Below are 14,642 nucleotides of genomic sequence, written 5' to 3'. Positions count from 1 at the left end.
TCCTTTTAATTCTAAAATATGAAACATTATTTTAAGTCAATTTAAAATAATAATAATAATAAATCATAGTTGTGTATGTGACAAAAAAGAAATTACAATCATATATCCTCGACCAACTAAACTCAATTCTCCGTTACATACACAATTTTATTAACTTTCACAAAAAATTGTTACTTACACTACTCAACTCACAAATAATTCTCTGCTCCAGTTACAATTTTATTAAGTTTATCTCTATAAATTATTAAATTATAATACTCTTTTAATCAATTTGAATTTGATACACAATCAGATTCAACCTCCTCAACTTCCATTTTCATGGAGCTTTCTCATATTCCAACCCATCATCACATCCTCCTTTTTCCCTTTCCGGCCGACGGCCACATCAAGCCCTTCCTCTGCCTCGCTCACCTCCTCTGCAACGCCGGTCTCCAAGTCACCTTCCTTAACACCCACCACAACCACCGCCGCATCCACCGCCCCACCCCCCAACTTCCTTCCCTTCATTTCCACTCCATTTCCGACGGCCTCCCGCCGGATGAACCCCACAATGTTCTCAACGGCAAGCTCTATGTTTCCTTGAACCAAGTCACTAAATCCCTCTTCCGACAACTTCTCCTCTCCTACAATAATGGGACTTCTCCCATCACTTGTGTTATTACAGATGTCATTCTTCGTTTTCCAATGGATATAGCTCAAGAATTGGGTATCCCTGTATTTTGTTTCTCTACTTTCAGCGCCCGTTTCTTGTTTCTTTTCTTCTCCATTCCCAAGCTTCTTGAAGACGGCCAAATTCCATACCCAGGTAACTTCGTTGATTCAATTTTCTGCATAAGAGATTGATAATTTGAGTTAAAACTTTAAACCCATTTAATTTTCTCTGTTTGTAGTGGGAAATTCAAAACCAACTCCTCCGTGGAATTCCTGGTGGAGAAGGGCTTTTAAGATGTAAAGATTTGCCAGGAATTTGGTCAGTCGAAGATGTAGCAAAACAGGACCCGATGAACTTAGTGAACCAAATCTTGGCCACATCTAAATCCTGTGGTGTAATTCTCAACACCTTTGACAAACTCGAAGGTGAATTTGTGACGAATCTTTCCAAGATATATAACAAAGTTTACACAATTGGACCAATTCACTCTCTGTTGAAGAACTCAGCCCAGTCCCAATTTGAATTTTGGAAAGAAGATCACAGTTGCTTGGCGTGGCTTGACTCACAGGCTCCAAGATCCGTGGTGTTTGTCAGCTTCGGAAGCTTGGTGAAGCTAACAAGCTCCCAATTGAAGGAGTTATGGAATGGGTTAGTGAACGGCGGAAAGGCATTCGTGTTAGTGTTGAGCTCAGATGTGTTAATTGAAGAGGCAGGGGAAGACTATGAGTTGGTTATTAGAGAAATTATGGATAGGAAGGAAAAGGGAAGATGGGTGATTGTGAATTGGGCTCCGCAAGAAGAGGTTTTGAGCCACGAAGCCATTGGTGGGTTCTTGACTCATTCAGGATGGAACTCTACAATGGAGAGCCTGGCTGCTGGGGTTCCTATGATCTGTTGGCCGCAAATTGGAGACCAACCCAGTAATGCAACCTGGTTTACTAAGGTCTGGAAAATTGGGGTTCAAATGGAGGATTCATTTGACCGCTCTACTGTGGAGACCATGGTCAGGTCTATAATGGAACATCAAGATCAGAAAATGGAGAATGTCATTGCAGAGTTAGCAAAACTAGCCAACGATAGTGTTGGTGAAGATGGGTCATCCTATCGAAATTTACAATGTTTGATTGAAGATATTAAAAAAATTGAAGTAAATTAAAAATAAAAACCCCAACCATTAGAAAAAAATAAAAATAAAAACTCTATCCTTCAATATATATTTTTTTTTCTGTTGTGTGATTGGCTAGCTATCATTTTGTAGTTTGAATTTTGTCCATTTTAGTTATGTATTTCAAAAGTTGAATCTTCTAAGTTAATTATATTGGGGTTGATGTCATAAAGTCTCGTGTTCTATAGTTTATAAACAGTTTGTACGAACGTTTGTGATGTATTATATATGATATTTTACTTCACTTCTTGATTTTGCTCAGTTAATTTGTTTTAATTGCTTTACCACAAACCAATAAACCTAAAATCTCTGGTTATCTAGATGTAACTTAAGCATGTATGTGGTGACATACAAGTGGATCATGTCTTAAGTGATAACCAAAATGGTCTGTAGTATATGAATATAGGAAGGAAATCTTATCTTGGTTTGATCCTAATCATTCGTGTAAGGGACATGCGAACAGGGGCGTCTTATATAAAGAGTTTGTATAAGACCTGATCACAAAGTGTTGACGTCTTGTTATATAACAATATTCATGACAGAGACTTCACTTCACTAGGATGACCATAGGTAACATGACCTCAATCCTGAGTGAGTTGGGAACTCCTGCCATTAAAGGCAGTCCTTTGATTTGTATGGGTGCGAATGGTCAGGTCGCCGACTCAAACCTACCATTTTATGGATTCGTCTAATTTGGGAGCTGGGAACTCAGCTACACAAGATGGAATTCACTCCTTCCCCAAAGCAGAGGAAGTAGACAAATAGTTCCCTTAAGGGCTGATTCCAGGGCTTGAACGATGTGGCGCCACACACCTTCTCTTAGCCCGATAGGTGTTCACACATAGTTGGACTATGTTGTATTGTTCATTAAAGGAATCAGTGGTACTTATGGAGTGAGATGTAACTACAGGGGAAAAACGGTAAATTGGCCCAACTGTACTTACGAGCATCTGTGAAAGATCATCGTACTCATGATTGGTTATATTCGATGGACACAAAAATATATCTGTGATAAAAAGAGTTCAGTTGTTGGTCTTTAGTGGAATGTCTGGCAGTTAACAGATGGTGGTTATCGTGACTAAAGAGTTTAGTCAGCTATTCATATACCGTTGGACCTTTGAGCCACATGTCCATAAGGTCCCCTAGGTAGCTTGAATAAAGTCGAGAATCAATTTTTGGATCAGTTTGAAATGTTCAAATTGACGAGAGGGAGTTCGATTATATATGATATAATTGAACTGGTTAATTATATATGATATAATTGACTAAATGTATGAGATACATTATTTTCGAGAAATTAGATATAAATATGATTTATATCAAGTAGATGAGAAATTACTATAGTAAATATATGATATTATCTGATTCATAGGGATACGAAAAAGTATTTTTAGTATCAAAATGGGGAATAGTAACAAAAGGGCGCATAATTTTTGTTACATTACTATTAATTTGATATGTTGTTTTTTTTACCAAAAAAGAAGACCTTTAATCAAACTATAAGTTAATAATATAATATGATATATTCATTTATTAATTAATTGTTTGGTTATGTGATTATTGGCCAGATATTTCTCCTGAATCGTGTGTTAGCGAGAAAATCAATTTCGGTTATTGTAACAGAAGAATAAAATGAAATTTTTTTTTCATTTGGCAAAGAGTTCGAAAAAGTTGCTTAAGGTGTGAAAACATAACAATCACTTAGTTGAGAGCTTATACGATAATGCCTTATCGCCTAAACGATCGCACACCTCGCGTACTAAACGATCGCTTAGTTTTCTATAAATGATTGTTTAGCACGCCGAGTTTTCTAAACGATTACTTACTCTTTACTAAACGATCGCTTTGTAAAATCTACACGATCGTGTACCTTTCTCTAAGCGACAAGCATCTGCTATACGATAGCTTTCTCCTACTTGTTTGTCGTGCTACACGATCATCCCTTTCCTCCTTCCTCTACCAATTCCATCAAAGATCACTCTTTGGATTCTCACTCCAAGAATACCAAGGGCTCTAAGTGATGGTGTTGTCCCCGGTCCTACTGTTCATGCGCTGTCGTTCGTGTAGACGATCATGCTGCTAGTAGCCGACTGTTTGCTGGGCAATAAAGACCGTAGAGGGTTTGCTTCCGCAGGGTTGAGCTCAAAGTGAAGACAATCTTCAGCTAGTATGTATACTCAATCTATTGTATTTTATTTGTCAAAGTATGTCGTTAATTAGTGTTAAAATGCATACCTGTTTGTTAGAATATGTGTGTGGTAATTCGGTCACAATGAAATAGGAAAGATCTGAACGCGCTCATGGATACTCTTCTTTAAGAGTTCCTTCAAATTATTATTATAATTAGTTTAATGGTTGATTTTTTTTCAAAAAAAAATAGTCCCTATAACATATACTCAAGTAGCGCATTTTTTTTATGAAAATTATTATTATTATTATTATTATTATTATTATTATTATTATTATTATTATTGTGGTTGTTATTATTATTGTTATTATTTGTTTAATTTGATAAATCAAACATCAAATATAAGATTTAAGCGAAAGTACAATTACTAAAATTAGACAATTAAAAATACATAAATTCAAATGAAATAGAATTCAAAGTATAAATATCAAAATGATATTTTAATAAAAAAAAAATTAAATCTAGGATAGTTTTCAAATAAAGAAAAATGAGTCTACTTATTTACAAATATAGCAAAATGACAGTATCCATCAGTGATAGACTGCAAAAGACTGTGATAGACTTTTATGACTATCTATTAGTGTCAATGATAGAAGTCTATCGTGGTATATCACGATCTATCACTGGTAGATTGATATTTTGTTACAGTTGAAAACAGTTTTACCATTTAAAATAATTACCGTTATTATAACAAACTAATAATGTTGATTTGAGTTTGTTAATAGTATATATTAATACGTGCAGGATTTCAAGTAAAACGAAGATATACATCAAATAAAGAAGGTTTGAATTAAACAAAATAATATAATAAGATTAGAATTATTTTTTTTTTCAAATCTAGGATCGTACCTATATCAAATTGAGCATAGCTTAATTGACATACGATATATATTAACATAGCTAAGTGTATTCTTTCTTACAAAGAAGTATATAAGGGTACATATACACAAAGGATGATACATGACTCAAGCTATAAAGAAGATCTAAATTACTAATTCTTAAAATGACTCAAAGTTATACAAGAAGAATCGGAGGAATTATGGATTTTTATGGTGTTTGTGTCTAATAATTAAATTTATGAGTGTCAACATGAACATAGGTCAACTAGTATAAAACTTGTGTTATCAATCTCGAGGACAGAAGTTTGATTCTTCCACCATATAATATAAAAATAATAATAATAATAATAATAATAATAATCCTATGTGTTAAAAATGTGTAATAATATGCTAAAATTTTATTGTTAGGTCTTGTTGGTTGAAAATTTTGGCTAAGCAAAACTTACATCACTTTTCACGTGTCATGAACAATAAATTTGTATGTAGGAATAAACACCAGTGTAATATTTGCTACAAACACTCATGTGCTTAATTAGTTGATTGGGGTCAAGGTAGAATCAAGTCAGTTAGAGAGGAGAATCAAGTCAGAGGCATGTTTAGATCGAATAGACTAGAGATGTCCACGGGGTGGGGCGAGGCCGAGGATGCCATTCCCCATCCCCATCTCCGCTCTCCATTTCATTCCCCATCCCCGTGAAATTCTCCACGAGGATCGAGGTGGAGACTCCCGCGGGGATCGAGTTCCCTACGGGGAATTTTTCCACGTTACTTTTTTTTTCTTTTTTATAAAAAAAATCAATTTAAATCACTAATATGAACAAATTGTAATTAAATAATTAACGTTATCACTAAATTGGTTATTATGGTTAGTTTTAACAATTTGAATTTAAGGATAAATTACTCAAATATTGGCCTAAAAAAGCTAATTAGATTTTTTTTAGTAGAAAGAAATAAATATAAATTAAATTATTCATATATATAATCTAAATTTAAACATATTCATTATCTTTCGTAATAAATAATCAAATTTGAAATTTAAATGTAATATTTATATAATAATAATAATAACATAACATTAGATAACTATACTAAATAAATATGTAGAAGTTAATCGGGGTGGGGACGGGGAACGGAGCGGGGAATGCATTCCCCGTCCCCGTCCCGTTTAACTCGTGGAGAATTTTTTTCTCCCACTCCCTCCCTCATTTACTGTCTAATCGGGGAATTCTTGTCCCATTCAGAATGAGGTCCACGGAGAAATTGGACATCTTTAGAATAGACTAATTACCTTCTTATAATGTGAATTCTCCTAGAACATAAACTTATTGCCCATGTGCAAGCTGTTCTTTGAACGCACATGGTTTTCATTTCTTAAATATAATTGAATTAGTAAAGAATAAACTTATGACAAATATGGAGGTATGAGAATTTGAGCTTTCGATTTCAAGAGAAAGAGTATGTATCAATTATAAGTAAATGATGTTTGTGTTTAAATAAAGTGAAATTTAGTCCAAGCGAGCATAGTTCAACGATAATTGACATGTAATATCTTTTTTAACGTTGAAAGTTCAAATCTACTCTACCATTATCTATCTTCATGGATATATTTTTAATATTTTCTTTACTATATATGTGTAGGAAGATGAATCATTTCCCTTGTTTTTATTTATTTATTTATTTATTTATTTATCTTTGTTTTATAAGTGTTTTCTTTGATTTAATTATCTCTTCTTGTTATTCACTAATTAAGGAATGGAAAAGTTATCCCACCCTTTACCCTTTGAGTAATTTAATCAAGTTTTAATGACATCAGATTGAATCCCTAAATTGGCTCCTGACTTGTTAGGGGTAAATTTAATATTTCCTCCAAAATTTTGGCTTAAAAACTATTTTCATCTTGGTTCATTTTAATCCACTTTTTAAAATATTCATTTTGGTCTCTATATTTTTAACTTAATTAATTTATTTTTATCTATATACTTTCAAAATATTCATTTTTATCTTTTTACTTTGAATTTTGATTCCTTTTGGTATCTTTGTATTTTTATAATTATCATTTTGGTCCTTTAAAAATTTTAAAAAAAAAATGAAGAGATCAAAATGATCACTTTTTAAAAGTGCAAAGATAGAAAAATATAATAAAAAATACAAGGACAAAATTGTATTTATATCTAAAATTTTTTAGACTCAACCGAATAATACGACATCAAAATACCCCAAATCAGTTTCTCGAAGGAAAATCGTAATTCAAAGATTTAGTCATCGTACTTCCTTCAAGATTTAGTCATCAAAATACCCCAAATCAGTTGATTTTTATAATTGATTGCTTTAAATTTGAATCTTATGTTTTATACTAAAATTCTAAAATTATTTTAAATTTGTGTTTAGTACATTTATGAGTTTTTAAAAATAAAATTATAGGATCAAATTTAATTTCCTCAAAGTTTAAGGATTAAATTCCTTGAACTTAATTTAACTTTTTAGACTTCTGTGCTATATATCCAAAGAAAAAACCCCTCGGCTGCCTTTACTAATAGGTAATAATGACTTAACCAATAAATTCTTCTTTTTGTTTGACGATACTCGACGAATAAATTCTTTTTCTTTTTGTTTGACTATACTTAACCAAACAATTATCGTATAGTTTTGTTTTAGTCTATTTAGTTTATGATTTTATAAATATTTTCTAATAAAAATGTCTGAAAATAAAATATTCGAAGATAGTATCTAAAAATCAAATATAATTATGCTTGATTGTATATGAAAAATGTAATAAGAATTTTATAAATAAAAAATTATGCTTGTATTTAATTTACGAAGTGAAATAAAAAAATTTTATATTATTGTGATAGATTGATTAACTAAACAATAAATATCATTTAATATTAATAAAAACTAATTAATTAAGAATCATTAATGGTTCGTTATAAATATTTGAAAATTGAATAAATCTATAATTCAAATTAACTGACTAATATATTTAGTTATAATTTAATACTTAATCACTTTTATAATTAATTAAATTCAACCTTAATAATTTTAATTTAACTTAAATAATATACAAAGATATATTTTAGTAAATAAAATATAATATAAATCGTTAAAAATGAGATAAAAATATGATAGGTTAATAAAGAATATTAAAAAAAAATTATAAAATGTTATGTTAGTAATGAATGAAATAATTATAGGTAACTAATTATAAACAATCAAAAACGATTATAAGTTCATAATGGATCAAACTAAAATTAACCTCAATAAATATTTGCTTGATTATTAAAAAAATAAGTAATCAATTATTATTATTGAAAAATGAAATTTCACACTAATTAAGAGCCCAAGCAAGGTTTTGGGCTAAGTTTATTGATAATTTATATAAAAAAGTAATTGCATTCATTAAATTTTTATAATAAATTAAAGTAAATATTTCAGTAGATTATTATTGATTTATTGAAATAAATATTTATATTAATTTTATTGGATTAGCATTATTTAGTTAACTATATTCAAAATGAAATTATATATAAAAGGAAAGAGATGATGAAGAGGGAAAAAGAGAAAGCCTACGGTTTTGGGGAAAAAAACTCTCGTAAGAATGTATAAAAATAGCTTATTCTCAAATAAATGATTAAAAACTGTGAAATAAACCTGAATTTTGAATGTATGTGTTAATTTTCAGGTAGAAAATTTAAAAAATAAAAAAGATAATAAAAAAAATGTCTAAATATATATGTTAATTAACAATTACATAATGGCTTACGATAACATTAAACTCCACCAACAAAGAAAAAAAAGAACCAATGTCTAAATATATGATGAACAATTACATAATGGCTTACGACAACGTTAAACTCCACCTCAAGAAATCGAGATATTTCTACACATTTCGAATATTAAACAAATCTCATCTTTGACAAAACACACGTACTTTCCCTTTCCCTTTCCCTCTTCCTATATATATATATATAAACAAACCACTACTTTATCATAATTCAAAATAATTCACCAGTTTTTTGTTGCAGAGAGAAATTAATAATGGGGAAAGAAGTGCAAGTATTTGGGGCATGGATGAGTCCCTTTAGCCGCAGAGTGGAGTTAGCTTTGAAACTCAAAGCTGTAGAATACGAAAATATTGAGGAAAACTTGAAGAATAAAAGCCATTTGCTTCTCAAATACAATCCAATTTACAAGATGGTTCCTGTGTTTGTTCATAATGGAAACCCAATTTCAGAGTCAACCATCATCCTTGAATACATTGATGAAATTTGGAATTCAGTTTACCCTTTCTTCCCTCAAGATCCCTATCAAAGAGCCCAAGCAAGGTTCTGGGCTAAGTTTATTGATGACAAGGTACACATACTTTCTATTCATTACTCTTTTGCTTAATCATATGATTACTTTAGTAACTTGTTGGATCTTTTATTCAATGATTTCTTTGCGTTTAAATGTGCATATAGATGGTTGGATCAGTTTAAACTTAAACTTTGAGTTGAGTGATGGTTTAAAAATCCAATGTGAAAAGAGTAGTTTAATATGTTTTTAATATATCCATTCATGACAGGTTGTGCCTGCTATACTGAAGGCTGCTAGAAGCAAAAGAGAAGAGAGAGAGCAGGCTGTAGAAGAAACAGCGAAGACATTAGAACCACTTGAGAAGGAACTTGAAAACAAGAAATTTTTTGGAGGAGAAAAGATTGGATTTGTGGACATTGTTGGGGCTGTAGTAGCTTATTGGGTTCCTGCGGTTGAAGCTGGTTTTGGATTTGAGCTGTTGACAAGTAACAAGTTTCCAAATTTAAGCAAATGGAGTGAAGAGATTGTGAACCACAGCCTGGTCAAACAGGTTTTGCCTCCAAAATCTAAGCTTGTGCCCTATTTGCAAACTGTTTTAACAACCAACTAGGAGATTGGTTTCTTTTCCTTTTATCTTTAACACAAATCTGGATTGGGAATAAAATAAACCTCTCACCTTTTGGTTGAGAGTGTATGCTTAATAAATTTTCTTTGTACTTTTATTAGAACTTTTGAGGATAATCATCTTGTTTAGGTGATTTTGAGTTGATTTAATATAAAACCAAAAGAAAATAACTATGAATCACCCACGAATAATCTGAATTCATTTTTTTTTATAAACTTATTATTATTAGTTCGGATTTTAGTTGATGCAACTTCTCACACATGTAGGCTTATAAATTGTTTCATTCTCAAATCAATTTTTTTAGAAAAAAATCACAGTGGCACTTCTTTGAGCACACCATGTCATTTTGATTAGAAAAAAATAATGGAGGCATATTTGTTTGGTGCTAAAAATATGTGTCGTTAATTCTATCTAACTCAAATAAATGAAATTTATAAGACTCAAACTACAGCTAAAACTACTACGTAGCAATAATGGAGTAAGAGATCGATCCCAAGAAACCTCTATAAATTGGCCAAAAAAATGAATTTTGAATTCGAAAAGATAACACTTGGGGAGGGGGAGGAGGTTGTTGTAAAAAAACTACCAAAAATCAAAATAAAATGCAAGAATTAATAGAAAAATTTTAATAATGAGAGAAATGAGAGAGATTATGTAATGAATTTCAATGGAAAAATAATCTTGAGGATTTTATGTAGAATTAGCAATTTTTATTATGGAGTTAACAAAATTCATGTAATTAAGTTGTTCCATAGTTCATTAAGGAAGTACCTTAATGCCCTAATTAGTCAATTAATCAATTAACTCTAATTTAGATCTTAATTGCTTCCTAAATACATTTTACAATTAATCCCTAAATTAGAGTTAATTGATTAATGGACTGATTAGGGTATTAGGATACTTCCTTAATGAACTATGACAATTCTTGAAATCAAAAGACTGAAAATTCAAGATTGATTGTATGAATGTTCTAAATTAGTAGATTCTTTTAAGAAAATAGGAAAAGAAGTCCAAGTTTTCTATCAAGATTACTAATTCTTGCAACCTAATTACAGTTTTATTATAGAACCATATAATGTTGCATACAAAAATTGATCAATTGAGTTGTCAATTCATTTTTAATTAATTTTATTCAAAATCTCAGCAAGAACATTCAAGAACAAGTACATGAAGAAATTGAAAGAAATCTCAAGAAAATGTTTATCTACATAATTCCCCAAGAAAAAGACTTACCTATTCGTGTAGATGCAAATTCTTCAAGCAATCCATTGAATTAAACATAAAAATATACAAAGATTGAACTAAATTGACAGAATCTCCCTAAAAAATACAGAGAAAACTCTCTAATTTCGTGGAATCGAATTTGCTCTAAAAAAATGATGTTCTTCCTTGGTTTGAAGTCTAAAACGGGAGTTTTTGTACTGAAAATGGTCGCAGTGCAAATTTGGGGCTCGACACTGGCTTGCGCAAGTGCTTGCGCTTTTTATTTTAACATCATTCTCCAGAGCATTGCGACGCTGCACTGTTTTGTAGCAAAATTAGCATTCTGTCTTATAGCATCGAGGTTTGGGTTGTATTGTTTTGGGAGCGTTGTGACGCTCCGAGTATTTCTAAAATGTGTTGTTTTGCTTTAGCTGAGGGGTAGAAAGGTAATTTGGCGTTGATCTTCTTCTTAAATGATTCTTGGGCTTGATTTAGCTCCAAATTTTTCATGATCTCCATTGATGTCACGATTGTTTACCTATAAAATAAACATTTTAAGCAAAGAATTGAAGCAGAATTGAGGGAATTAACACATAAATCATGGTTCTTTTCAAGACCTATTTAGCTCTCGGTCGTCCCGAGCAAGTTAAAAAGTAGAAATATGCATTTATTCAAGCAAAATATGAATTCATTTATTGTGACTTTTTCAAAGTTATTTTCATTTACTCATTTAAATGGTTTATTTATTCAATTGATTCACACATTCATTTGACTCTCATCTCTTTTCTCAACAATCAAGAAAGTAACGATACAAACATATAATTAGAAGTTTAAAATTTTGCTAACAAAGAGTTGAAACTTATTTTTGAAAAAAAAAAAAAAGGTCTATTTCTTGAAAAGTCATAAAAGAAAAGACTATTAAGTTTTAGTTGATTTAAAGACCAAAACTAGTGGAAAGGTAACATCTATCTCTCAATTCCTCCTCGCCCAATACTGGCCTGGTTATCAGTTTAAGATATACCAAAATTGCATTAGAGACAAGCAATTCTAAGACAAGTGTGCCTTTTTAAACTCACAAACACAAAACTTAATTGGCATTTCTTTTACCTAAAGGGATGGCTTTCACACTCACACAATCGGGAACCTATCACTCTTTTCTCACGGGCCCTAACAGAAACACGATAAAGGTAGCTCTTTTCACCTTTATCCATGTAACTCTTTTCACCTTTATCCATGCACACGCACACGTTAGTGAAAGTTATGTTATTTTTGCAAGCTTGTTTTATTTTTTTATTTTTTTTATGCTAGCAATTGTAATTGTTTTTTTTTTTTTTTAGAAAATCCTATTTTATCCTCTTTGTCTAGATTTGCTACTCTAACAAGATGGTTGTTCTTAGACCAAAATTTTTCCTATCGGGGTAACAAAGAAAATTGAGTAAATATGAAATTTCTAAAAGTTTTAAGATTCTAAATAAATCTAAAAAGCGAAGTATTCAAATTTTTATGAATTTAAAAGGAAAAGAATGTTCTTTTGAAAATTGGTTTCAAAATTTTGTTTGAAAATTTTAAGAGGTCTAAAATTTTGTTGGTATCTTTACATAAAAGAGTGAGTCATCAAAATTTCATTGATAAGAATGAAATGATTGAGTAAATCAAATGATGGATAAAATAAAATGAATGAGATTCTTTTAATACATGTTTTTATTCATTTATTGCATTCAAAGCAAAATGGTCTTTTGAAGCATAAAGAACCATTAGTTATGTTTTCAAATAATCAAAATTATGCTATCAAAATGAATCAGAGCCTCAAATTTATCAAGATATGTCATATCAGAGTCACAAAATCTATGTAATCAATCTAACTAATCAACAATCTATTAACCCGAGTTAGATGCTCATGGATTCAAGACATGCATTTATGATTCTATATAGAGCAAAAAATTTCAGTGTAAAGGCTCGATGGTGTCTTGCGCAGGCGCGCGCGCGTTTTATTTTATCATCATTCTCTAGAGTATTGCAATGCTGCCCTGTTTGTAGCAAAATGTAGCATTCTGTCTTGTAGCATTGAGGTAGTGTCGGGTTGTGTTGTTTTGAGAGCGTTGTGACGCTCCGAGTATTTCTGAAATGTGTTGTTTTGCTTTGGCTAAGGGGTAGAAAGGTAATTTAGCATTAATCTTCTTCTTAAGTGATTCTTTTGGCTTAGTTGGGCTTGATTTAACTCCAAATTCTTCATGATGACTTCATTGATGTTAGGATCGGATTTTACCTATAAAATAAACAAGTAAAGAATTAAAGTAGAATTGAGGGAATTAACATATAAATTATGGTTCTTTTCAAGACCTAACAATCTTGAATTCAAGGTTACACTCATCTTTAATGACTCACCCAATTCTCTAATTATAATTTGTCACATGGCAAATTCTTCTTTTTAAAAAAATATTGTTCTTAATTTTTTTTATTTTTTTTTTACCATGTGGTTGAATTGAACAAAAAAAGAGTAATACTTGGATGCTACCTTTGTACATCACACTCCAATTATACGAAGAAATTTTTTTAAAAAAAAAAAAAGTAATAAGAGTTTGTCACGAAGCAAAACAATTCTGGCCACGTTTATTTCCCTGAAAATATAATCCATCAACGGTAATTTGAAAAACGAGTCTCATTTGATTATGTTTTTTGTTGTTTATCTGTGATTTGTAGTCGTAATGAAATGTGAAGTCCACAATCAAATCCATAACCAACAAACGCAATCCGACTATAAAGATGGGGATGATCAACCCGATTTCGTTTGTCGATTACATGGGACCCACTGGTTGTTACCACTTTTGTTACAAACATTGTTACTGTTATAGTAAGAGAATTATGAATTTGTCACAGTTATTATTAACCTTTATAGATACGTAATTGATTGACCATAAATGGTATTGGTAACGGTAAGATAAGAAGACAATGATACTAAAAATGCAAAGTGAACAACCTCAATTGTAATCAAATATGATCAAAAGCAATCCAATTACATTTGCAATTAAGACCCATTACGATTAATCCATCAACAGTTACCAACTACTATTACATTAATTTTTATTATTGTTAGAGTTTTTGTTATTGGTTGAATATTTATTTAAGGTACTTGGTTTTCTTGTTGACCGGGTTTTGTCACGGAAGTTATCACAAAAGATGTTATTTTTGCATATTATACTTTTTTCTTTATTTGGAATATTCTACAGAATTATTTTTGGGATAACAACACAAGATGCCCTAATAAAGCCTCTATATTTCATTTATGTTCAATTTTCATTATTTACAACAATGTCTAAGTTGTTTTTTTTTTAAATAAAATAAAAAATAAAATAAAAAATAAAAAAAAGAAGAAGAAAGAAGAAGAGGAAGATCATCCAAGCCATCAATTAGTTACACACTTTGTAAAATAGGAAAAAGAAATAGGTTTTAAATGAGAATGTACTTTTAAACCAAATTAATTCTTCTTTTTACATACTTTCTCAAGACCAAATAGGTTTTTCCCTCTTTCTTTTGGTGAGTGTCGTCAGACCCCCATTTATTAGGGTTGATGCCCTAAAGTCTCGTGTCCTGTAGTTTATAAACAGTTTGTACGAACGATGTATAATATATGATATTTACTTCACTTCTTGATTTTGCTCATATGGATATTTTAATTG

General features: G+C 30.7%; 2 protein-coding genes across 2 annotated transcripts; both read left to right on the top strand.

Moving 5' to 3' along the window:
- Nucleotides 1–204: 204 nt before the first annotated feature.
- LOC150037343 (mogroside I-E synthase-like) lies at nucleotides 205–1,855 on the top strand. The gene is made up of 2 exons (XM_090311671.1): nucleotides 205–813; nucleotides 891–1,855. Exons 1-2 carry the CDS (start codon nucleotides 319–321, stop codon nucleotides 1,806–1,808), a joined length of 1,413 nt encoding a protein of 470 aa, XP_090167797.1. The 5' UTR covers nucleotides 205–318; the 3' UTR covers nucleotides 1,809–1,855.
- Nucleotides 1,856–8,845: 6,990 nt separating this feature from the next.
- Nucleotides 8,846–9,867, top strand: LOC120073584 (putative glutathione S-transferase). Its single transcript, XM_090312490.1, has 2 exons — nucleotides 8,846–9,194; nucleotides 9,406–9,867. Exons 1-2 carry the CDS (start codon nucleotides 8,880–8,882, stop codon nucleotides 9,745–9,747), a joined length of 657 nt encoding a protein of 218 aa, XP_090168616.1. The 5' UTR covers nucleotides 8,846–8,879; the 3' UTR covers nucleotides 9,748–9,867.
- The last annotated feature ends 4,775 nt before the right edge of the window (nucleotides 9,868–14,642 follow it).

This window comes from Benincasa hispida, chromosome 3 (genome assembly GCF_027475165.1).
Source record: "Benincasa hispida cultivar pf3 chromosome 3, pf3_genome.v1.1, whole genome shotgun sequence".
Taxonomy (NCBI): Eukaryota; Viridiplantae; Streptophyta; class Magnoliopsida; order Cucurbitales; family Cucurbitaceae; genus Benincasa; species Benincasa hispida.
Note: the sequence above shows the minus strand (reverse complement) of the source record. Positions and strands in the feature narration are given on the sequence as shown.